A 25,703-nucleotide genomic window follows, 5' to 3' on the forward strand; every position below is an offset into this window, starting at 1 on the left:
CGTTTCAAACTTAACCAGAGCTCATCTTCAGATCAACACAACCCTACACCATGCTACCAAAGTTTGTTAGACTAACAAACCACAACAAACGTTTAATTTGTCATTGTAACTCCCTAAGTACTCACCTAAATTTTTCTCAAACAAAAGTACCCACAAAATATTAATAAATTTTTAACATCGTAAAAAAACTACATTGAATTTTTATCTATTTACTGTTGAGGCGTGTTTTATTAATCCTAACTGTATCATAAGGTCGCGGGTGAGCAAAAAATTATTTTAGTTAATAAGTTCTAAGTAAAAAAAACATTTTCAATACAAGCATTTTGCTGACTGTACTTGCTGACTGTTCTTGCATTGTCATCCAAAATTTCCGTACCAAATTTCAAGCCGATGCCATTAACCGTCGAGGAGTTCCGTCCTGCGAAGACGATCCTGGCTGGACCACCAGGGTGCAATACTAGATTATTGGTATTGTCACCAGATTAGGTAAGCCCACAGGAAGTGGGTCAAAAAAAAACTACCGACTGCCTACGAACCGACCCAATGCGCGCCAATGATAATGGTGATTAGTGCTCTTACTGCCGTGGCACTGCTGACGCTGACAAGGCTTCTTAAAGCCGTGGTGCCCTAGTGGTTTAATGTATGGCCTCTCAAGCAAAGGCTCATGGGTTCAAGTGGGCTTGAACCCCCCGAGCTTGAGCCGGGGGGCTCGCACGAGTTTCTCGAAATTAATGTGCGAAATCACATTTGAAATATACCAACCACGAGCTTTTTAATTACGCTTCACTTACTTCGCCTCGCTCCGCTCAGCTGTTTCCACCAGAGGTGTGCTGTGCGAGGACAGGTAATTTTTTTATTTATTTGACTGGATGGCAAACGAGCAAGTGGGGCTCCTGATGGTAAGAGATCACCACCGCCCATAAACATCTGCAACACCAGGGGTATTTCAGATGCGTTAGCAACCTAGAGGCCTAAGATGGGATACCTCAAGTGCCAGTTATTTCACCGGCTGTCTTACTCTCCACGCCGAAACACAACAGTGCAAGCACTGCTGCTTCACGGCAGGATTAGCGAGCAAGATGGTGTTAGCAATCCGGGTGAACCTTGCACAAGGTCCTACCACCTGCAACTGCACCTGTAAATGAAGCGTTTCGTGTTCCTGAACAACACATTGCTCGCAAAGCTCGCTCATTATTGGTGGAAACGCAGCTTTACGGTGAAGAAGAACAGGTGTGTGTGAAGTTCCCGACCCGCAACGGCCCGCGTGGGAACTATGGCCCAAGCCCTCTGAGAGGAGGCCTGTGCCCAGCAGTGGGACGTGTATAGGCTGGGATGATCGAGTGCTCTTACCGTGCTTACTATTGTTCCGCATATGCACGGGCGCGCTGTAGATCCTATTCTGCGCGCTGACCGAGTGATCCTTGCCCGCTCCGAGGGCCGCCAGGTTGGTGTGTGAAGTATTGGCCGTCAGGTTACCACTCTCCGACTTGTTGTCGACTGTTACCGAGTCCCGGTACTCTGTTAAGTTGCCGGTTCTGGAAATAATAGTTTTTTTAATCAGCCTGTTTTGTGCTGGCCAAAGGCATCTCTCCATGCTTACGTAAACAAGCAATTTGGACCATTTTTATTCAATTTTGTAAGTCGTTTGTTTGTTACCTCTTCACGTCTAAACCGCTGAACCGATTTAGATGAAATTCGGTATGCCTATAGATAGTTTGAAACCCAGGAAAGGACATAAGATAGTTTTTATCCCGGAAAATAATCGCGGGCAGGGCAACAGGCTTAAGCTATCATAAGTAATCACCATCCAGGCCGCCCCGTCCCCCATTGTCATTAAAATTACGTTATACTCGAGTGGCTCCTGTGTAGCAGGCGCGTGACAGCCACGTTGCAAGCTAAATTACTCCTGTACAGCATCATACAACCATACTTACTCGTAGAGTCTAAAGCACATTACGCCGAAGACACGTAATCGATGTTCTGCCTCTTCTTCTACTTCTACGTATTCAGCTGATATAACGAACGCGGTAATTACGCAACAGAATTTCAGTGTGATTACGACGCCGCCTGTAGCCATTTCAATTACCAGCAACACATGCTGAAATTGCGTCACGTCACTACGGTTTATGGCAAACTGTGGCGTAATTTTGGCAAAATGTCTTTATACTCGTACCCATATAAAGTAAATTCAAAGTATCCATCCAACATACCTTTGTCTCTTGACCAGAATATAGACGCAGCTGAGTAGGCAGATCAACAACAAAATGGAGCTGCAAATGATGACCAACATGTTGAGGTCAAGCATCTCCGAAGGCGGGCCCACTTCACCTGGAAATCCAATGATTTTATTTCCCCCACAGTTTCGATTCTGCAATGGCCATGCAACGCCGCTACAAAATCTTCGAAGCAGGGTGAAAGTGAATTACTAATTGCAATTTTTTCAATTGTTTTAAAAACTGTCTTCGATAATGACGTACTGGGACACTGGGTCTCAAATGGGGTTGGGGTTTTTTCATATCAACGGGCCCTTTTTTACTGTGTGGAAATGCATTCAACCTTGTTCCGGGAAACTGCAGGCATTTGGGGTTCGCCTAGGGGGAAACCCGTTAAAAGCTAAACGAGTTACCTCGTTGCCATTCTTGGACGCCATGGGTTCATGAAGTGACACCGTAACGCTCACTAGCCGTCCAAGGATGAGGCTTCTCAAGTCGACACAGAGCAATGTAGGCTCAGTTCAAGATCTAAGCATTGTACTCACTGCCATCCTCATTCTTGGTAGCGTAGTCGTACACTGTCGCTACGCTGCCAGCCTCGTTGGTGGCAGTCACCCGCACCTGGTACCAGGTTCCAGGCACCAGGCCCCCTATGGCGAAGGAGCCACTCCGGTACCCATTGGAGTATGAGCTCCAGGATGGCAGGTCTGTGTAGCTCTGGAAAACACGGGGCACATTATGAGTTGACATTGATCGAAGAACAGATAAACGTTGGGGGACCGAACTGGAGGACGCAGTATTGGCAGGCCTTTCAGGTAGACTGGGAGCTGTTGCTGTTGGAGTAGATATGGGAGCTGTTGCTCCACAGCCACTCGTTCATCTACATTTTCTTTCAAAGGCTCAGTCACGCAAAGAGCTATGGAGAGAGCTATGCTCGAATCTTCTTTGTGCGAAAGACTTTGAAATACGGAAATTCGCCGAAGAATTGGAGTTGCCGATGTAGCAAAGCAATGTGTAAGATGTAGTGGCAATGGCACACCCAGCAAAGTGCAGATACCTAACTGTTGGAGAGAAAGGTTTTTGAGTGGCTACCTCGAATCGGAAGGATCCCAACAAGATGGATCGATGATCTGGTGAAGGTCTCTGGAATTAGATAGATATGAGTAGCGCGGAACACATTGTCGTGGAGTTCTTTGGATTGGGTGAAGCTTTTGTCCAGTAGACGTCTTTCGGCTGATATGATGATGATGATGGTGGACGTCTTCTGGCTGGTGATGCGAGCGGGTAACGTGTTATATGTACTATGTGATGGTAATGGTACCTGTGTGTGGGCGGAGCGCCATAGGCGCTATGTGGTGTTACCTGTGTGTGGGCGGAGCGCCATGCGCTATGTGGTGTTAACTGTGTGTCGGCGGAGCGCCAGGCGCTATGTGGTGTTAACTGTGTGTCGGCGGAGCGCCAGGCGCTATGTGGTGTCACCTGTGTGTCGGCGGAGCGCCAGGCGCTATGTGGTGTCACCTGTGTGTCGGCGGAGCGCCAGGCGCTATGTGGTGTCACCTGTGTGTCGGCGGAGCGCCAGGCGCTATGTGGTGTCACCTGTGTGTCGGCGGAGCGCCAGGCGCTATGTGGTGTCACCTGTGTGTCGGCGGAGCGCCAGGCGCTATGTGGTGTCACCTGTGTGTCGGCGGAGCGCCAGGCGCTATGTGGTGTCACCTGTGTGTCGGCGGAGCGCCAGGCGCTATGTGGTGTCACCTGTGTGTCGGCGGAGCGCCAGGCGCTATGTGGTGTCACCTGTGTGTCGGCGGAGCGCCAGGCGCTATGTGGTGTCACCTGTGTGTCGGCGGAGCGCCAGGCGCTATGTGGTGTCACCTGTGTGTCGGCGGAGCGCCAGGCGCTATGTGGTGTCACCTGTGTGTCGGCGGAGCGCCAGGCGCTATGTGGTGTCACCTGTGTGTCGGCGGAGCGCCAGGCGCTATGTGGTGTCACCTGTGTGTCGGCGGAGCGCCAGGCGCTATGTGGTGTCACCTGTGTGTCGGCGGAGCGCCAGGCGCTATGTGGTGTCACCTGTGTGTCGGCGGAGCGCCAGGCGCTATGTGGTGTCACCTGTGTGTCGGCGGAGCGCCAGGCGCTATGTGGTGTCACCTGTGTGTCGGCGGAGCGCCAGGCGCTATGTGGTGTCACCTGTGTGTCGGCGGAGCGCCAGGCGCTATGTGGTGTCACCTGTGTGTCGGCGGAGCGCCAGGCGCTATGTGGTGTCACCTGTGTGTCGGCGGAGCGCCATGCGCGCGCGCCGCGCGGGCGGTGTTGCACGTCGAGCGCGCGCAACGCGCATGCGCCGTCGCCCCAGCCCGCCAGCTGCACCACGATGTGCGAGCTGTTGCTCCACAGCCACTCGTTGGTTGCCGGCGGGATCGGCACTACATTAGAGAACGGTTTCTTTTATACATGGATCAACCAACTTTCAAGTGAGGCTGGTTGCCAGAGCAATAGATATCTTCTAAGCCACTCACTCATTATAAGTATGATTTTATGGGGAACAAATCCACTAAAAGTTACGCGAGTTGAGAAAGATAAAACAATTCTTTGATGGCTGATCTCCTAAGCATGGCACCAATATACCCAACACTATACACATTACAAATATTTTTCTAAGCATCTGCATCACTGTGGTCTTTGGGTCACGGGACAGTCTCTCTAAGACCCTGTTTGTATTAATCCAGTAAAAAAGTTCCTATAGTGATACATTACAGGGTCATATAGGGTCACGGGGGGTTTCTTTTAGTTAGAGCCTTATCACATTGGCGATTTACGGGCAATTTTATGGTGTCGGTATACGCATGCAAAATGGACCGCCTTCTGTGACATGGACGTGTTCTGTTTGATTGAAATGTAGATTACACAAAATTGAAACACTGTATAACGTAAGAGTATTTTATTCTTAATATACCACATCCAAAAGACATTGGTAACCTAGCTCATACAGTAGCTTTCTTGTGTGTATCATCTTGATTATAAATCTAAGCTACGCTTCCACTAGTAACGCTAATGTTAACAGTACCTACAAGCATAGTATGCTTGTAGTACCTATGCTTGTACTGTACTGGTACTGGTTCCTTTTATTCTCATTTTCTACTTCATTCTGCGGTATTGACTGTACTTCCTTTGATTCCTTCCTTTGAATAGAAGTATGTAGATACTTAGAATGGTGGTTCCTTAATAATTTTATTGAGCACGAATTGTCATCCATGTAAATGTACTGGTAGTCCTCTAATTAACATTGTTTCTTTTTTTACGTTTACATCTTCATTTTATTACGTATTGTTTTGTATTGAATTATCTTGGTCCTGAAAAATACATAGGGAAACTTTAGCATTTTTATCACATTAAATTTCAGTTTTGCTTGAAAATACTCTATTATGAGATACCCTAGACCAAAAATACAGACATGACGGATAATCAATTCATATAATACCATTAAAAAAAAATTTTTTGTATATTTATTTCGGAGAAATCAAAATCGCCTCACAATTTTGATGAAGTTTTCTACATTATAGGTATGGCGATTTTTGGGGGAGTATAATTATCTAGTTGTAGCCCGAGTGCAGCTCGGTAGCCTAGGTTTTTATTAAACAAGGCAACAAGTCATAGGAAACTAGTTTTAAAAAAATGGGATCTCAAGGTTAGTTCCGTCCAGGTACTCCCATATCACAATTGATCTTTATAATCTCTATCAGACTGCACACATGAACAACATGAACTGTAGTAACCTTCAGTTTTCGGCTTCTCCTCCTCTTTTTCATCTTCCTTCTTTGCCTCCTTTTTTTTGAAGCAATTCCAGCACATAATCATATTAACTACGACAGCCAAAGAAAATACAGTCACAGATTTAAAAATTTGGGCGAGTAAATAGCAGTAGTCCATTTTGACAACGACAGATTTTGTGGCAGTGACATTTGGTGTTATTTTTTCTTTTTTAACAATCTCTGATTTGTCTAGCGTTGCCTACGTTTTCTTTGAAAGCTAACTACAACAAAAATAGTTTGATTACACGTCAGTGTCACAAAATCTATAGTCAAAATGGTAATTTGTTGTTCGGTTCCTAAAATTATTCAATATTTATCAGTATTATCTATAGCACTAATAGTAAACATGTATGTATTGTACAATTGGAGAAATATGGATGGAGAAAAGGGCAAAAAGCCAAAAAGCAAAGAAAAACCGAGTGTATGAAATAATTATTTACCTACTAACATTTAACTTCTAAGTTATATAATTTACTAACATGAACATCAGCTGATAACAGGCTACCTGGTTATGCCTGTAGAAGGGATTTCTTGAAATGTTAACTTTGGAACTAGTGAACTTTTGTCAACGCTTATGTGTTCAATAATACGATTCCTTCTATACCTAATAAATGTTCCTAGTGAATTTCACAACAATAAACTTTAAGATAAATAATGTGACCATAGCAGATCGGAAACGATGAGTTTAAAAATTAAAAACGGCGTTCAATGGGAAGATATATTGTTAAGTACCATCCGGAGATCTTGAAAAAATTATGTGACACTATTTCTGAAGTACATAATATCTAAACGAAACAAAAATCAAGGATAAGATAAGAACTGAGACTAGAGGAGGCTTATGTCAAGTTATGAGTAAAGCTGCTTAGTGAAATGCAAGTGAAGATACAAGTTGGGATGATACTGATGTAGTATGTTTCACTGTGTTGTGCATGAAATAGGTACAATAAGATAATGTCAAGATTAGAGACAAAAGAATGAAAGAAGAAGTTTAAATGACATAAGTGGATAACTGGCATTACGCCCTCACAAGACTGCTTCATATTAAAACAATCGACATTCCCGTTAGAGCTTCTGTAGGCGACTGATAAGTAGTAATTAACGGTATGCTTGACGCACATATTAAATAATGGTGACAGACGCAACGCACGCAAGTGGCTATATGGTATAATAAGAGTACATTTTCGAAAGACAACTGCGAAATTACGTGCGAACGTGTCAATGATAGCGGTGAGAAAGTAGTCTTTTTATGGACTGGCGGATTACTAACTTGAGATCTCAATAAGTGGAGGATTTTAACAGAAACATACAGGTCTGGAAGAAATTGCCAGACCAGCATGGTGCAATTGCAGTTCTCTTACCATATATTTTATGTGTGGAAATGTGGCTGCTTACGCGTGCAGTACATTTACACATAAGGTATTTCTTATTATCGTGCACACTTTATGAATGTAATAAGTATTTCAAAATTTTTTAATCTTCTGATGAGTTCTCGAAATATTACAATAAATGATTAAAAGTTACACGATACACTTATGGTAGTGAGATCCATGGAAGTGACTGTGTCTGTGTGCACAAAATGAGAAATATCCACGAAGTGGTTGCCCAATCAACTGTCAATAATTTTGTATGGTAAGAAAATAAACTTATACCATGTTATTTTTTTTCTGTTTTTGCGGTTACTATTAATATCAATGAACTTCATACGTGAGTTTCATTCGCGTTGTATAAATTTCTTAGCGTTTCGACGAGCTGTCTTTGTCTATTCCTGTGTTGTATTTGTATCTTAGCTTTGCTTTAGTTCTGACGCACATTCTCCAAAATGCAAACTTGTTGCTGGTATACCGAAATTTTTTTCGCTTTAAGAACCTGCACACTGACCTCCTCCAAGCGTGCTAACATCTAGATAGGCTGGTTGGGACGTGCCCACTTTGTTCGTCGCTGTGATCCGCACTGAGTACTTGGTCCCGCATTTGAGCCCCGTCAGTAGGTGCTTCTGGACGGAGAGGGGAGGCCGCGCCGCCGGCCACGCCTCCTGCCAGGGGCCATTGGTCACCTTCCAAGTCAGGCTGTAACCTGAAGCCAAGACAGTAATTGTCACGAGCCGTGCTAAAGTTCACATAAGTTTCGCAAGCGGGACTTATCACGAGTAAACCACGGCCACTGTAATGTGGCCGAAACGTCGAGGTAAAAATACTCGTGTGTGTTAGCGTGATATGTCCCGTTTGTGGTGTTTAGACTATGAGTGAAAATCACGAAAGTTTAAAACGTTATACTTAGTGTAAACGCCAGGGTTATTGCAGATGTTGCCAACCTAGAGGCCTAAGATGGGATACCTCAAGTGCCAGTAATTGTAGGTTAGGTTAGATTTGTTTTATTTATGAGTGTGACAAACGATACATTCTGACAAATATTACATTCTGACTTTCAACAATTATGCGAGCCGATATGGAATGGACCCAATTGTTACGAGTTGGTTCGTCTGATTAATGTATCGTCTTATATCATCATCAGCAGCAGGGGTCGGAGAAAAAGTGCGGATGACGTAAAAATGACGTAATCTTGCACACAAGATGATGTTTTTATTTAAACTTCCGTGTGACATGTAGTAACAAAGTAGCATTAATGAAGTAACAAAATAATCGTAAATAAATCAATGGAATTCAGTGAATAAAATAAATTTCATATCGTTTAATAAAGAGGTTGATAAATGAAAATACTATTTGAAATCATCCTATAAGTGGTTTGACGTCATCGGCACTTTTTGTCCGACCCCTGATCATCAGCCTATACCTATATATGCTGGACATAGGCCTCCTTCAATGAGCGCCATTGCCCCACTACCTAGTTTATACCGTGTCTAATTTTAAGACATTCACAATTATTTCAGCATAATATGTTTGACTGAATGCGCCTGAATTTATTTTTCGCGATTTTTTAAATTGTGGTGTTAAATGTTTCCTACATAGTTTGAATGGCATGACTTAATTTGAAACCGAAACTTCCGATCTTTATGCTATGGCTATTCAGTTGTAAGTAATTAAACCATTTGCTGAAATATTCTGAAACAAGTTGCGTTTTATACTTACCTACGCAAGATAATATACTCAGCGGCGCAAAATATGGCCCACCCTTCATACAAAATTACCGATTCTGCATACATTTGATAGCCAGATTTTTTGCCGCTCTACTGCTAGCAATAACGTTCAGCTTAGCTACAGGCAGAAACGTTAAAGTTCCTTTTTAGGATTACGTAAAATTAAAGCAATAAATCCCGCTAATATTCAATTCAATTCAATTTATTTCAAATAAAAATGTACCTACATTGTGTTTGAAGTTACAAAACATGTCCAAATTATATAACAAGTCAAATTAAATTACTGCAAAATTATTATTACTCATTATTAAAAAAAAACTACAAATTTAATTAAATATGTCAATAACATTTGTCAGCAATCTGGATTAAAAAAATAAATAAATTAACATTCAGTATAATTATAGCTTGCAAATAAAGGCAATATTATAAATGCAAAAGTTTGTAAGTCTGTTTGTTTATTTGTTTGTTACTCCATCACGTCTGAACGGCTGAACCGATTTAGATGAAAATCGGTATACATATAGTTTGCGTCCCGGGGAAGGACGTAGGATAGTTTTTATCCCGGAAAATTGCATAGTTCCCGCGGGATAGTGGAAATCGAATCCTACGCGGGCGGAGTCGCGGGTAACGGCTAAAATAATAATTAAGTAATTTAAGTATTTTTCTAATGAAGTGTAGTTTTGTAGTGTAGGGATTTATAGGATCAAAAAGTGAAACAGCAAGGTCCGTGTGATTAATGAATTATAATTATTTTGGTAGAATTCTTTCTTCAACATTTTGTACACTCAACTACTTCCAGTGCAGGCATCTTAAGTATTTATTACCCAAAAATTATTTATAAAATAATTTTTATAAATAATATTAGAAACTTGTTTGTTAAGTTTTTTCTCTGTTTTTTTTTTTAAATCAATGTGACCAATGGAAGTGTATTAAATTCGACTCAAAGATTTGACCCATATCAGCACGGCGAGAAAGTTAAAAAACGAAGCAAGAAATTAAGGTATAAAAATAAGAAATGAGAAGTCAGAAATAAAATAACAGAAGAAATTTATAAAATAGCGTTTATTGCAGTCTTCCGAAACTTACTAATCTTCTGCCCCCCACTCCTATTGGCGGAGTAGTAAGGCTGTTCCCACTCCACGAGAATGGAGTGCTTGTGCGGAGTTGCCCTCAACACCGGCGCTTCTGGTAGTGGCAGCACTGTCACCGAATACTCCACAGAGTCTGAACCGTATAGGTTCTTTGCGAGGCAGGTGTAGTTGCCGCTTAGGGATTGGTCGATGTCTGGAATGGAACACTTTATTAAAGATACATATTAGGTGAATTATTTTCAGTGCCATTGTTATTTCTTTATACGAAAGGGGCGGTTGAAGACTGTCATTTGAAGATGGGGTGATTAATCATTGAACTACAACACAACTGCCTGCCACAGTAAGTAATAGAAATATCACAATATGTCAACTAAATATTTGATAGATGTGTCAGTGTCCAGAAGTTAAGTGCTTGTGACAGATCAAAGGTATATCTGAAAGGTAGACCTGTGTATAATCAAAACAGACTTACTGTTGATGAGCAGACTGTCGTCGTGGTTCCTGGTGAAGCGCGGGTGGTGCGTGATGATGTTGTGGTTGTGGTACCAGACGGTGCGCGGCGCCGGCGCGCCCGCGCATGCGCACGCCAGCAGCAGCGACCTGCCCACGCCCACTGACACTGTACCTCCCAGGGACGCCACCCCGGCCACCACTGGAAACGTTCAGAACAATAATCGTTAATATAATAATCACACCTCGGCCACCACTGCGGAAGACAAAATTAGTACTAGATCGTCATCACTTCCGAGGGATTTACCACGGCTACCACTGTGAAAGATATACCTACTGTCTTAATTATCTTTAAGGGATACTATCCCGGCAACCCCTGGAGATTGAAAAGCCATAATATTTCCACGTATTCCCACTAAAATGAGAGCGTCTAAATAGGTTCCACCTATCTCTACTAGTAGGAACAGGTGGAAAAAATCCATGTCAGTGCAGACAGCCTGGTAGGAATAGGTGGAACAGGGGTTTTAACTTACTGAATTCCGTAGGGTTAATCCTGCTTATGTCTCCCGAGTTACCCTGTATATACTTCACAATATTTTCCTCCACCAAAAAGGTTATGATAAAACTAAGGGATGCTTGCTTCAGTCAGACACCGTAGTTTTTCAGTTTTGAACATTTCAATGTAAGAAAATTACTACTGAGTCAAAACATCAAATTTTTCTAGGGATAACGAGTATGCCAAGACTTTTTTTGTTGTATATGGTACGCCATCTCCTCACCTCTCGGCGAAGGCGTATGAGACACCCGCCTGGTCGCCGCTCCCTCGCCGGCCCTAGTGCTGGCCGTGACCCAGGCTTCGTAGCTCCTGCCGGTGACCAGGTCTTTGACCTCAGCTGACGTCCGCAGGTCTTCAATGCGGTAGGTTTGAGGAGGGCCGTTACTGAAATGATTAGGCTTATGAAGCCGATAGCACAGTGCGAAAAGTCGAGTTTGTATTTCCATATTCGCCGGGTGGTACCTTCATGTACAATCAGTACCAATTTCTAACACAAAAATAAATATCTGATATGACTCTATTCTATATAAGGCAATCCTAATTTAAAACAGAACTTCTCAAGTTAGCAATCGAGGGTTCCCTGGTCAAACCCGACTGTTGAAAAAGAACACTATATTAATATGCAGACAGCAGAAGTAAAAATTCGATTTTTTAAGAATTATTAGATCAAGTTATTGGGTTTGACCAGGGAACCCTCGCAATGTATTTCAAATTGTCATAGTCATTTAATCACTTGTCTTGTCTCTTTTATGATCAGACCCATATATCCGTTGTCCTCCAAACCAACTAACCTGGAAGTGGGTTTGACGTAGACTGTGTAATATAGCAGTTCTCCGTTGGGATGGTCGGGCTTCTTCCAGCTGACCAGGAGTGAGGAGCCTGAGAGGACCAGCACTTTGATGTCGGCTGGAGGACCGGGTACTAGAAAAATACAGGAGCTACTTATTTTCTTAACCTATAATCAAAACTACATAGGTAGCCAAAACTTAGTAAGCAATTTGGAACAGAAATGATTCTGCCTCAGAGGCGCCAGTGAAGAAGGGTTTTTAGACGTAACCATTCCACGTAGCAGATTGGTCTCGCAAACTCATTGTCGGTTTTGAACCTACTTCAGAGAGATTTTCTGCTGAAATCGACGCGTAAAAATGTCTAGTTTTATCTACTTACCATCTTGCAAAGTACCACAAACGATGGGGTACGAAAATGGCCCTGCGCCGTAGTTTGAGAACCCTGCCACCTTGATCGTGTAGTTCGTGAACTTCAGCAGCCCTTGTAGGTAGATTTCTGTGTGCAGGGCTGTCTGGTTGTACCATGCTCCTTCTGTAATCCCAAGATTGAAATCACTTGAGAACAAGTTTAGTAGTAGGTAAGTAGTTTATGTAACACATATATTAATCGGTCTTACTCGTATTTCCTACCTGGATCCTGTAACGCAGGGATTCCTAGCACAGGATCCAGAGCCGTAGACTATTGTTTATAAGCTTTTTATGCAATAAATTATTTTTCATTTTCATTTTTTCAATTTCAATTTCGAATATAGAGATTTTTAGAGCAACAGTTCTCAATTAATTTGACGTTTTAAGTCCTCCAATCCAAACTATATTATGATCTGTATTTGAAATCAATCCGATCGCTATAATCTCAGAGCCATGAGCATGTATAGTTTGCCTTTAGTAACCATACACATAAACATTTTAAGTTAAATGAAAGCTTGGAAAGTTTGGTGAGACGTAATTTATGGGTGCCTCCCACCCTTGCTATGTCTTCTAGGAGAAAGGAAATACCTTTTAGTTATAGCCCCTTCAGAAGTGAGGAGATCAGCAGAAGAACCAAAGTTACTGATACAGTTTGGAGAGTTGTCTGTCACACTCATGGCAGTGGGCAGGGCACGTTGCTCGTAAGACCGACGCCAATGACGCAGTAAGATTCTACTAGTAGGGTCTATACCTTAGGGTTTACGTAAACCGCAGGAGGGCGGCGGGAAGCTGGCGCTGCCAAGAGCGCAGTCAGCGGTATCGGCAATCGGAAATTTATGAAAGAATATTAGTTGTTCTTTTACAAATATACAATTTACTCGCAAATGTGATGAAAAATATTGTATGTCGTATTTACGCTCCGCTGTGCCAGATGACTGCCATAGTGCATGCAGATGCAGGTGACTGTCTATTGGACGTCTTTCGGTGTCGGTCGATGACGGTACCTTCTGTGGCGTAGAGCACGGTGTACCCGACGAGAGAGCTGGCCGCGCCGGCGGCGAGCGGCTGCCAGCCCACGCGCAGCGACGTCGGCGACACCGCCGCGCACTCCGGTGACAGCGGGGCTTGCTCGGGGGCTGGGGAATCAAGCATAAAGGCCGATAATACCTAATAAGCCGGATTCCTAAAAATATGGGTAAGTATTTCTCTCTTTTGTGCACACAGTCACTTCCATGGATGACACTACCGCGGATGTAAAGATTCTTTGATTTAAAAAAAATAAAAAAAATAATTTTACGATGAGTTCTCGTATCATATACAATTAATGAATACATCATAAACATTACTACTTTCTGGATATAGAAAACGAAAATACATCCACAGTAGTGACATCCATGGAAGTGACTGTGTGCACAAAGATGAGAAATGCCCATGTTCCTTATAATTAGTTCATCAGCTAGATTTTCAAAAAATACTGGTATAAAATTATTTATTATTATTATGTTATTATTACTATTATTAGTAAATACAATGATGCAGTTCATTGTAACTTACCTCCCTCTCTGGTATCTTGAAACACTGGTATTGAAAATGGTCCCGACCCCGCACTGGTGAATCCTGCCACTGACACAGCGTACCTGTAGGTATTGATTGAGACAGAATGAGCAAATAAGACAGAGAAAGCAGATAAACAGTTGTCAAAATGAGCTACACGCGATCCTACTGACAAGGCTTAGCAAGGTAATAAATAATTAAGATGGGGTGTAATCCATCCATACCATACAATTAATATTATAAATGCGAAAGTGTGTTTGTATGTTTGTCCGTCTTTCACGACGAAACGGAGGGACAAATCGATGTGATTTTTGGTATAGAGAGAGTTGATAGGCCAGAAATAGTGAAATAGGCTACTTTTTATCCCCGAAAAATGCGCAGTTCCCGGGAGCGGCGCGCGATAACCTAATTCCACGCGGGCGAAGCCGCGGGCAAAAGCTAGTGCTAAAATAAAGTAATTACAAGGTTTCGGACAATCTGCCCCTTCTGTCAGCCCATCTGTTCGTCTGCTCGCAGCTTAGTCAAGAGACTGTTTGTGCTAGAAGGCTGCAATTAAGTACGGATGTACGGATATATAATTATTAAAGTCCTCTCTACATCGGTTTCAACGACGGTGACTAAAGAACTTATGATTTATTTCCTAACGAGAGTCTAGTCTCGATATGGCTGACTAGTCCACCTTAGTTTTAATTTTTAATTACGGGGTGCACAATTGGGTCTGTCTTTCGAAGTTTGGCGTTTGAGATCGTGCTTTCCTCACTCACGCTTCCATCACTCTCCGTTGCCTACCGACTTCCGTTGCTTTTTAGGGATAAGCTTGCCTTTGCTCTCCTTTCTGTGTATTTGTATTTATTTTTATTTTATTTTTATGTGCAATAAAGAGTCTACATACATACAATGTTTCCTCCACGTTACTAACACCTACCTAGTGTTTTTCAGCAGTCCGCTGAGCAGCGCTTCTTGTTTACCGGATTGTTGTAGGACCTTTAGCGTTCTCGAATCGCTGTTATCAGACACTGTGACAGACAAATATACAATATAAGTTAAATCAACTTGGCTTGTTGCAAGGCCTGCGAACAGAGGGCAAATTGTCAAACTGGGCGCTTGCGATCACATGGATCACATTAATCATCTCTTTCTATCTTCATCCTATACAGAAACAATAGCGGTGAAAACGTCTGTGAGTTAGAGTGCGTTATAGTGCATTGTGTCTTAAGGGCGGTAAATAAGTCATTACGAACGAGAGTCTATTAGAAGCCCGAAGTCGAAGACTGAGGGCTTTAATGAGTCGATGTTCGTAATTCTAGTACCGCCCGTGCGACATACAATGTTTTTCATCACATTTGCGAGTAAAATTTTATATTTGTAAAAGAAAAACTAATATTATATCAAAAATTGCCGATACCGCTGACTGCGCTCTTGGCAATCCGCAGCATGTGCATGGCGTGCGTGTGCAGCGCGCGCACGGAGCAGCAGCGCGCCATGCAGGAACAAACTCATTTACCGACCGCGGGCTTCATGACAAGAAAATTAGTAGCGCAATGACTCCTTTACCGACCACGGGTTTCATGACAAGCACATTAAGGTCGAGGGTTTTATTTGAGGGGTTGCAACCAAGGTAGCCTGCATGTTACGACACTGTTTACGAGCAAGTGTGATGAAAAATAATTAAGGCCTTAGGATTGTTACGATTTGATGATGATGATGACAGTAATAGAATGTTTGCTCTTCAAAATCTTAAAGTAATTCCTGCGCACATATGTCAAAATTATGATGTAAGCCGTTAAAACTGACCTGAGCCGCCCTGTGGGACAGCTTTGACGTGGTACCCCACTATGACCCCGTTGTGAGTGTCCTTCAGCGGCGGCAGCCACGATACCCGCAGCTCGCCGGGGTTCTCAGTAGCTTCCACTTGCACGTTGTTGGGTGGAGAAGAAGGCGCTGAAAAAAAGTTATTTAAAAGCCACTTGACTTTGTCTTTGACCTTGACCTTGACTTTAACCTTGACCTTGACGTTGACCTTGATTTTTATCATTCTATCTACTACATTACATTCTAACAAAGTTAATCGCAGTAGCAAGCAATGTACAGTCGAGGAAACTAAGTCACGTACCATAGGGAACCTTTTCATTATAAATTGTAACGATTTCTTTGGCAAATGCATGCGATGTCAATATGATATTTGTAGTAAAAAGGTCTCACCCTGCGGCCCTGGTACGTAATTCAGTTTCCTCGACTGTACAGCTAAAATATGGCTCAATAGGCGAGGGTTAAAAGCTAAGCCTAGTGCAAAATATGTTTGTTAAACAAGTTATACCTACACTCTACTTTTCGCTTGACAACAGCTACAAACAGCTACTCGTACTTTTCAACAGTCACAAAATATTTGTGGCTGTTGAGGCCTGATTTTATTGGTCTTAGCCGAAGATTTAGGTACCTTTATTTTATTTATACATGCCCAGATACGAAATTTACGAGTGTGAGAAGTGCAAACGGTTTTTTTTGGTATCGCTTTTAAAAACTGATCCTCAAGATCCTGAAACGTAGTTTAAAGTGACAAAGTTACAAGTACACTTTGTATTTTGAAAAGCTCACCTTCCTCATGAGTCGTGAAATGCACAGGAGCCGTGTACAAGCTGATGCCGACCTGGTTACCAGTCGCCACCCGGACGCCGTATGCCGTCGCCGGCCGAAGGTTCTGAAGCTCCAAGCTTTGGCGCAGTTCTGATGCTTTTCTGGAAAATTTCGTGTACCTGTAATCCGGCTTGAAGGACTGTTAGCGCAAATGTTGTAGTGAGGAATGAAGGTGCGAACTATTTTTTGGAAAATTAACGTAGGTATTAGACATTTTTTTGGTAGACCGCTATTCTATTTACCCGTCGTAATCATGACGCTATTGACGTAAAGACTACGGTCTGCATTTGGGGACCGAAGTCCGAAGGAAAAGCGTCGGAAGTTGTATTTTGATGGTTGTTTTTATGCGTCCGAGTACTTACAAAGAGTTGAGAAACTTCGATAGTGCCGACTATACTGAATTCTTTGTCACAACAAGATGGCGCTAGGAGTTGCTACAAAGGTATTTAAATAAATGTATTTAAACAAGTTTAGGGGGATATACGTCTGCGATGTGGTGCTTCACTATAGGCCTTATAAATAGGCTCAGCTGCTCAGCGTGCTATGAGGGCTATGCTCGGGGTTTCTCTACGGGATCGAATCAGAAATTCCGAGCTACGCATATCCTCATGCGTAGAAGAACGAGGGACACCGACATAGCCTAGCGCCTTAGCTTGAAGGAGAACAGATGGCCGTTGGGGCCGAAAAGTTCTCGAATGGAGTCCGCGGATCGGCAAGAGCAGCGTAGGATGTCCACCAACGAAATGGATGGATGACCTGGTTAAAGCCAAGGGTTCACGGTGGATGCAGGCCGCTTCCAACCGACGCAACTAGGTGGGGGTCTATGGGGCTATGACCAACAGTGGTCGTCCTACGGCTGATATGATGGTGATGAAGTTTATACCTGGTAACATTGAGAGTGACAGCATGGTCCCACATGGTGTAGAGCGACGGCACGTGCTGCAGCGCGTAGTACTGCGCGTGCGCACGCGGCGAGTCACGCCACGCCAGCGCCGCGCCGCGCGACGATACCGACTCCACGCGCAGGTCCGACGGAGGGGTGGGCGGCTCTGTGGGGACGACAGACAATTAGGAGTAATTAGGAGCGACAGCGACCTCTGAGATAATATGGGCTGGGAGAAAGAGTGACATAGTTATATAATTATGACCCGTATTATATGTACAATATGATTTTTAATCCTTGATCACATACCAATTGTTCTAACAAATTGCAGTGACAAGGGTTTCTGTGACAGGTACCTGTACAAGTATAAAATTTATTTATTCCATTAATTCACAGGGTTACTATTGTTAAAAGTTATTATGACAGGTTTTTTTAAATTGAAATATATTTTTTAAATTTGCCGCTATTTTCCAATGCCAAACTTACACTGGCCAGATGTGGGCCAAACTAACTTTTAATATTTTTAATTTTACACTCGTACAATTTAAATTGTTATGGAAATAAAATGAATTGAATTGTAAAAAAAACACTAGAAAGCAAAAGTTCCCAGTTTGAAAAACTTACCTAAAATAGTGAGATGCACGTTGAAGCTGGCAGCACCGAAAGGGTTGCTGGCTCTGCACTGATATAACCCCGCATCCGCTGTTTCTGAGTACTGCAGGGTTATTGTACTGATTACACCTAGCGCTGCCTTTGTTTCTGTGAGCTTTGCCCTGTGATCAGTTGTATTCATTAAACTGATGGATAACTAATTTATTGAATCAGGCGTTACGTTCTGAAGGTATATGAATGTGCGAAAAAAACTTGTTCACCCGCGACCGTATGATTATGATAGCTACGTCTATGTAACTAATTCGTCTTCAATCTTCATGTAGCTCCTCCACACTGTCTCACACAAATCCCAACTGTCACAGCACCAACTACACTTTTAGAACTCAACCAGAGTTCATCCTGCAGGTGGTAGGACCTTGTGCAAGGTCCGCCCGGATTGCTACCACCATCTTGCTTGCTAATCCTGCCGTGAAGCAGTAGTGCTTGCACTGTTGTGTTTCGGCGTGGAGAGTAAGACAGCCGATGAAATTACTGGCACTTGAGGTATCCCATATTAGACCTCTAGGTTGGCAACGCATCTGCAATCCCCCTGGTGTTGCAGGTGACCCACTTGCTCGTTTGCCATCCAGTCGAATAAAAAAAAGAGATAAGTAATTAACTACTGTGTTGAGTTCAAAACGCGTCCATGTAGCGTGGTGGTGATAGTTGGGTCTTTGTGATTTGTGTGTGGAGGTGGAGCACAAATCCACGAGTAAGAAAATATGGTCCCCGCTTTTATAGTCAGTTTTTCTCCCCACAAAACCATAATCAGGATGACTTGCCTGTGATGTCTGAAATCAAAGATATTCCCGTCATGCGTCCAGCTGACCCTGATGGGCTCATCGCCAAGTGGCTTGCAGACCAAGTTGACCGAATGTCCGAGCCGTGACGTCACGTTGGTAGATGATGACTCGAAGTGGACTGGCTCTGAAAATTAATATCAGATGTTTGAAAGAAGAATGACCACAGAAAATGAGTTCATGTTTCAATTGATCCTTAGGTGGTAGAATATTATTTATGTAGGTATACAAAGTGGAAGCTTTTTCTTCAAGATGCAAAAATGTATATGTATAGAAGATACAGTCAAAGATGGAACACGCTTGACCAGTAAATAAACATTGATTTCAAGATAGCTTCAAGATAGATAGATATTGCAGCGTTAAGGGATCACAGAAGCAGACAGAGGGTCCCACACTTCAGCAGCTGCCCGGATAACAAAATACGAGAGAAAACCCTTTATGCCAATTTTAAGTTCGGTGACAAAAAGTAAAGACCCGAACTTCTTCTGGTTGACCTGTGAAAAAAGGAGTTGGTGGAATAAGATGCACTTACTGTTAACACTCATCCAAACGGTCTTGCTGAGCGGCTGGCCGACTCCGTTTTCGACGTTACACGAGTACAAACCCTCGTCTGCCAACGACACCTCCTCTATTACCAGGGTACCATTAGGCAGGCTGAGGATACCACCGCCGGCTAGCTCGAGGACTGGCTGCCAAGTGCCCAAAAGCGCTGGAATAGTGAGATTTGCCATCGTTATCCATTTTACTACGAAATTCTTTATTATTGTGTCGTTTTGTAGAGTTAAGATTATACTTGCAGTCAATTGGACACTCTTTGAATTAAGACCACAAACTGTTGCAAAATCCGATACACAATTTGAACCTACCATCTTTCTTCATCCAATGAACTTGCGGCTGTGGGTAACCGCTGGCACTGCAAGATACTGCACCTCTTCTGCCGAGCAGTAACGACGAGTTTGAAGGCTCTTCCAGCCACTTTGGTGCCACTGGAATTAATTTTTAGAAATAGCTTTAACAGGTTGTATGTTGATGAGGGCAGTTCTTTCTAGAATTACATTTAAGCTTCTGGAAATTCGATGAAAGGTAAGATAAAGGGTGGGAGGAAGGATCAGTAAACTTTGTAGGTAGGAAGTTAGTGAAAATATATCATATAGCTAACTACAGATAAAAAAGGGCGCCTGAGTAAAACGTTTGAGCAGAAGACAAATGTAACCAATGTAATGAAGCAATAACAACAGATACAGAAGACGTGCTTTCAAATAAATAAGTACTTTTGTGAGTTGTGACTGATACCTTTGTTGTTCGGTGTTACCTTTAATATAAAGTTCCGTCGATCTATTGACTTTGGCGACGTGGTTAGATGCTACACACGTGTACACACCACAGTGCTCTAAAGACACCTTCTTGATCACCAAAGCGCTAAAAAGTTCTGAGCTTCTTTCTACCACCTGAAATCGATCACAAAATTTAATTTCCAAAGAGCTATACACCTAAAACTATGAACATATCAGTTAATACGATTTGCTTTATAATAATTTCAAATGATTTCTAGTAGATTATAAATAAGAAATAGATTCTTATTGGATTCTTATTTCGTGGTCTCTGAATTCCCTAAATTTTCTAACCTTCAAACCACTAGGTATCCTCTTCCCATCCTTCAACCACTCAAAGTGAATCGGCAAATCTCCACTCCTGACATTACAGTACACATTCACAATCTGTCCTTCCTGTAGATTGTTCCCTAGTAGCAAATCATCCAACACTGGTGCTTCTATAACTTGAATCTCGAAAACTCTCCTTGCCATTTCACCAGAAGGGCTGGTAACAATGCAGGTGAATACAGCGCCATTTTCTTCTTTAGATACGTCGGTGAGTGTCAAGATGCCGTTTATGTTGACGGTAGGGGCGTTACGTTTTTGCTTAAAGTTTCGTTTGTAGCGAGAATGGAATGGGTTCGAGTTTATTGTCTTGCCTTTGAATTCCCAGTCGATTTTACTGAAAAAATGTTTTGGATCTAAAGTAAGGCCAAGGAGATTTACTAAAGATAAATTATAGATAAGAATGAGATATTTGGTGCAAATTGGGCCAATTCCAGGGTAGACAGCAGCAGCGCGCCACCACCCCCCACGGCAGCGCTAGTTCTGCCGGTACCTATATATCGCCACGTTGTTGGACTTAATTGGTTTGGAGGCTTTGTAAGGGAAAGCGCATACAGTTGTGAGTACAACTGGTAATATTCGAAGTTTCATGCAGAGATCATTTATTTTTGCACGTTAGTGTGAATTTGCCCTAGGTCCGGTATTGGATGAGACCTTACCTTATAGGATACCCGTAAAAAGGACATCTTAGGTTCACCGACTCGCCGCTTTGTACTTTTATTGGGGGCAATGCTCTTATGTAGGGTGGGCCTGGAAAATACGAAAATTTACTACACGATGCAAATTTCCTGACCAATCTCATTGAAACACTCAAAGCACTGAAGAGCCAAAAGCGCCCATGTAAGATAAAATAAGGAAGCAGGCAAATTTCATACATTTCATAATCTGTCGAAGAAATCATAGTGTAATTGATTATGAAAAGGTTCCATCAAGACAAGGTATGATTGAAAGAAATCGTCGAAATGATAGGTGTGGGCAATTTCGCGAGGCTATATAATGGCGCTTTACGGTGAAGGAAAACATTGTGAGGAAAATTGCACACACCTCCACACCTGTGAAGTAATTCAATGGAAAACAAAAATCTTTTAAAGCGCGAGGCCTCTCAGAGTGCAAGGCCACCCGTCACTAACTGACTTCAAATTGTTGGATTTCGGTTATATATATCTACATTTGGTACAGGAGAGGTTTGGAGTACCTAAGGCAGCGTTGTTTGCTTGATTTTGGTTTTATTGGAAATTTGTGGCAATCGACATTTAGGATTCTAAGGTGTCGCAGGTAACAAATTTTAGCGGAACTTTTTCGATTACTCGCTATTGATCCGTATCTGAGATCTTGGCTCAAGACTATAAAAGTACTATAAGAATAATATAATAACAGATGGCCGTTGAGGCCGAGGAGCTGTTGAATGAAGACCCCGGATCTGCAACCGCAGCGTAGGACGTTCACGAACAAAATGGCCGGATGACCTGGTTGAAGCCGCCCGATCACGTCACGGTGGATTCAGGCTGCTTCCAACCGAAGCAACTGGAGGTTTATGGGGGAGGCCTATGTCCAACAGTGGACGTGCTACGACTGATCCCACTAATATTATAAATGCGAAAGTTTGTAAGTCTGTTTGTTTGTTACTTCATCACGTCTAAACCGCTGAACCGATTTAGATGAAATTCGGTATACAGTTTGAGTCCCGGGGAAGGACATAGGATTCTTTTTGTCCCGAAAAATTGCAGTTCCCGCAGGATAGCGCTAACCGAATTCTACACGGACGGAGTCGCAGGTAACGGCTTGTATGATTATAATAATGATGATAAGAAGAATATAGATAATCTCACCATAGACATCGAGCCTGTTCTCGTGACTGCTCGAATGCTCTCCCTCTGTCGCGATGCAGGAGTATAGGCCGCCATCTTCAACGCGCACGCGTGATATATTGAGCTGTGCTACTACTGAATTGTCTGACGTCATCAGCTGCCCTAGCGCGTATCTGGAACGTACAGTCGACGTCATAAATAAGTCATCACTTTCCTACCTTGACGCTTTCAGTTGCTACACAATTTCGTATAGCTTTTCTAACATGAATTAAAATGACAAGGTACAAAAATGATCACTTATTTATGACGTTGACTGTATAATTCATGTATGAGTAAAATAAGTTACTGTTACATAAATTTCATTTTTAATACAAGCTTTTTTTGCTGACTGTACATTTTGTTGACTACTTGCATGTCATCTAAACTGCATATCCGTACCAAATTTCAAGTCGGTACTATAAACCATTGAGGAGTTCCCTCCTGCGGAGACGATCCTGGCAGGACCACCAAGATGTCACAATCAGATTGTTGTATTGTCACCATCACCAAATTTTCATAAGTATGCCAATTTAAATCGGACCTCTGGAGTTGGGTCTAATTTAGGTTCCAAGATTTAACCCAAACAATTAAATAAATAAACAGGGCAAGCTAAAGAAAAGCTGGTAAAGATGTGGTGACAAGCAAAAGTTACGTATTATCACTTAAAGTCAAGAGGAATATCAAACTTATGCATAGCATCGTAAGGTTAATATTCCATTAATCTTTTTTTTGCAGTTTTGCTTGTAACCTGCCGATTTAGTCCGTCTGTTAGATGGACAGAAAAATAGAACACATACATCCAATATTGTAAATCAAATAAATCCCTCGCGTCTTAACAGGGCCGGGTTTAGGGGGAGGGCAAACGGGCAACGGCCCGCGGCACGAAAGAGGGCCTCCCACAATAGTTTTATGTTGATATGAGGAAAGTATGATTTTTAGGTAGGTATTTATTGAATTTGAGAATTCATTCGAGTTTAAATCATGGTGACGGGACAATACTACAGCGGTTCTTAACCGGTGGTCGCGGACCACTGGGGTCCCTGGAAGAACTCGAAGTGGTCCCGCGAAGCCATCAACAACTAATTGGCAAAACGACGCGCCAGTCAAGTACCGTAAACTGCTTCAACTTTCCCTCTGGCCCCAACATTGCCTGATTCGATTAGAGTCGATAACTAGCACACTTCTAGTTTTTAAACTTTTATTCCCCCGTAATAATAATTCCCGTGTAGATAAAAGTTTAAAACCTATTCTGCTAAGTTATCGACTCTAAATCGAATAAGGCAATGTTGGGGCCAGAGGGCAAAGTTGAAGCAGTTTACGGTAGGTCGCAACCGTTCTTTCATTTACAATTTTTACCGTATATTACCTTTAAACAGCTGGTGGTCCATGGCAAGACAAAAATTTGGTCAAATGGTCCTTCCTAACTAAAAGGTTAAGATCCGCTGGCCTTGGTAGGTTCCTCGTTCAGAAGTGTTTAAAGAGTATGTAAGTTAAAGTGCCAATCGACAGACCACAACGATCGCTGGAAGGAAAGTTAAAGCACTGGGAGGGCAAGGTTCTTAACTGGTGACATTGAACCGGAAGACGCAACGTTGTCAGCCCTCCTACTAGGTGGACTGACGGCCTGGTGAGATGAGACCTCTATCGTGGCCTAGACAAAGGGTGCTCTAAAATGCAGGCCTGAGAGTTACGCTCAAATGCTGGATGCAGATGGAAAGCGATCATTTATTGTAGCGTTCTAATTGGGAGACCTCTGGTAGGACGTCTTTCGGCTGATGAGTGTCTGTGTGAGACTGACCTAGAGTCGGTGGTGACAACAACTCCGTCTCTTTCCCACATAAACTGCGGCGGGCGGTCCCCAGTCGCTGAGCACTGCATGCTGATCTGCAAAATGTATGTTTTGATTAGGAAACACCTGCCATGTAGAGTAAAAATTTTATTATTTTGGCGATAGAGCGATAGTATTATGCAGTACGGAAACGTATGAACTAACGTTCGAACGCAGCGTCACTGTCATCGGCGAAGAGACTTCCGAGTAGAGCGGCTCCAGCGTCACTAACGCAGCGACAGTAACGTGGCGATAGAGCGATAGTATTATGCAGTACGGAAACGTATGAACTAACGTTCGAACGCACGCGTCACTGTCGCTGCGTTTAGTGACGCCGGAGCCGCTCTACTCGGAAGTCTCTTCGCCGACGACAGTGACGCTGCGTTCGAACGTTAGTTCATACGTTTCCGTACTGCATAATACTATCGCTCTATCGCCGCGTTACTGTCACTGCGTTAGTGACGCCGGAGCTGCTCTATCGGAAGTCTACCTTTATCGAATGACGTAAATGTCAAAATGGACAAGGCGATGTCGTGCTTAAAAACTTGGGTGGAATTTGTCTGGATTTCGATCCTCAACATTGGGACTGACAAAGGACGAAATTTATTTATATATTTGCTGTAAATGTAATACATTACATGATGTTCAATTATTAGAAAAACTAGCTTTTGCCCGCGGCTTCGCCCGCGTGGAATTCGGTCAGCGCGCGCTGTTTCCCGGGAACTGTGCATTTTTCCGGGATAAAAAGCAGCCTATGTTACTTTCTGGCCCATAAACTATCTCTATGCTAAAATCACGTCGATCCGTCGCTTGGTTTTGACGTGAAAGACGGACAAACATACAGACACAAACTGTCGCATTTACATATCAGTATGGATAACTTACGTCACCGCCGGAGTGACGGTTTCTCTCCGTGAAGTGCTGGGTGATGACCACACTGCCATCATTAATGATGCGGGGCTCTCGTTTTCTTCGGTCCAGACCTGAAGCAATAGTTATTTGTGTCACAAGGGAACAAAATGGTGTATTTACGGCGAGGGCGTAAATTGAATCCAGAATGTAGCGAAGCTCGGGATTCTAAAGTAGAATCCTAAGCGTAATGAGGGATTCAAGTGTTAGCGCCCAAGATGAAAATAATTTTGCTCCCGAGTGGCTCATACAACTTTTTCACACCGAGCATTAATAAACTGAAAAAAATAATTCTTAAATATTATTAAAGAACAACCAGCATAGAAAATGGTGTGGCTTTACAATTATCAATTTCAAAAAATGGCATTTGCAATAAAACACTTAGAAAAGCCTTGAACAGAAAAGTTGCACTTTGCTCCCTCTCGTCAGGGAGGGAAAGTTACTTTTCTGAAGGAGAGGTGTGAAATAGTATTTGTGTCACAAGGGAGCAAAATGTGTATTTACGGCGAGGCGTGCATTGAATCCAGAATGTAGCG

The 25,703-nt window shown here is 42.8% G+C and overlaps 2 protein-coding genes and 1 long non-coding RNA gene across 3 annotated transcripts in view; all 3 read right to left on the minus strand.

The window, feature by feature from the left end:
* LOC141440175 (cell adhesion molecule Dscam1-like) overlaps positions 1 to 24,447 on the minus strand; it is a 28,268-nt gene extending 3,821 nt beyond the window's left edge. The window contains exons 1-26 of the mRNA XM_074104636.1: positions 24,424 to 24,447; positions 24,229 to 24,314; positions 22,413 to 22,564; positions 21,243 to 21,333; positions 20,551 to 20,920; positions 20,238 to 20,373; positions 19,792 to 19,911; positions 19,458 to 19,634; positions 18,908 to 19,052; positions 18,099 to 18,247; positions 17,475 to 17,640; positions 16,553 to 16,692; positions 15,752 to 15,898; positions 14,883 to 14,973; positions 13,958 to 14,040; positions 13,408 to 13,539; positions 12,375 to 12,527; positions 11,999 to 12,128; positions 11,431 to 11,591; positions 10,674 to 10,853; positions 10,197 to 10,394; positions 7,895 to 8,089; positions 4,473 to 4,630; positions 2,759 to 2,930; positions 2,211 to 2,328; positions 1,351 to 1,535 (exon numbers count right to left, since the gene is read on the minus strand). Of these exons, the coding sequence (XP_073960737.1) occupies positions 1,351 to 1,535; positions 2,211 to 2,328; positions 2,759 to 2,930; positions 4,473 to 4,630; positions 7,895 to 8,089; positions 10,197 to 10,394; positions 10,674 to 10,853; positions 11,431 to 11,591; positions 11,999 to 12,128; positions 12,375 to 12,527; positions 13,408 to 13,539; positions 13,958 to 14,040; positions 14,883 to 14,973; positions 15,752 to 15,898; positions 16,553 to 16,692; positions 17,475 to 17,640; positions 18,099 to 18,247; positions 18,908 to 19,052; positions 19,458 to 19,634; positions 19,792 to 19,911; positions 20,238 to 20,373; positions 20,551 to 20,920; positions 21,243 to 21,333; positions 22,413 to 22,564; positions 24,229 to 24,314; positions 24,424 to 24,447 (3,859 nt within the window). The remainder of the gene's footprint in view (positions 1 to 1,350; positions 1,536 to 2,210; positions 2,329 to 2,758; positions 2,931 to 4,472; positions 4,631 to 7,894; positions 8,090 to 10,196; positions 10,395 to 10,673; positions 10,854 to 11,430; positions 11,592 to 11,998; positions 12,129 to 12,374; positions 12,528 to 13,407; positions 13,540 to 13,957; positions 14,041 to 14,882; positions 14,974 to 15,751; positions 15,899 to 16,552; positions 16,693 to 17,474; positions 17,641 to 18,098; positions 18,248 to 18,907; positions 19,053 to 19,457; positions 19,635 to 19,791; positions 19,912 to 20,237; positions 20,374 to 20,550; positions 20,921 to 21,242; positions 21,334 to 22,412; positions 22,565 to 24,228; positions 24,315 to 24,423) is intronic.
* Positions 5,131 to 6,182, minus strand: LOC141440409 (uncharacterized). Its single transcript, XR_012452694.1, has 2 exons — positions 5,981 to 6,182; positions 5,131 to 5,557 (listed from the first exon to the last, which is right to left on the minus strand). It is a non-coding gene; the product is annotated as an uncharacterized lncRNA (long non-coding RNA).
* A 678-nt stretch (positions 24,448 to 25,125) lies between the features above and the next one.
* The window catches only part of LOC141440176 (cell adhesion molecule Dscam1-like), a 267,224-nt gene continuing 266,646 nt past the window's right edge, over positions 25,126 to 25,703 (minus strand). Inside the window, exon 28 of the mRNA XM_074104637.1 lies at positions 25,126 to 25,241. Within this exon, the coding sequence (XP_073960738.1) occupies positions 25,126 to 25,241 (116 nt within the window). The remainder of the gene's footprint in view (positions 25,242 to 25,703) is intronic.

Source organism: Choristoneura fumiferana, chromosome 22 (assembly GCF_025370935.1).
Source record: "Choristoneura fumiferana chromosome 22, NRCan_CFum_1, whole genome shotgun sequence".
Classification (NCBI taxonomy): domain Eukaryota; kingdom Metazoa; phylum Arthropoda; class Insecta; order Lepidoptera; family Tortricidae; genus Choristoneura; species Choristoneura fumiferana.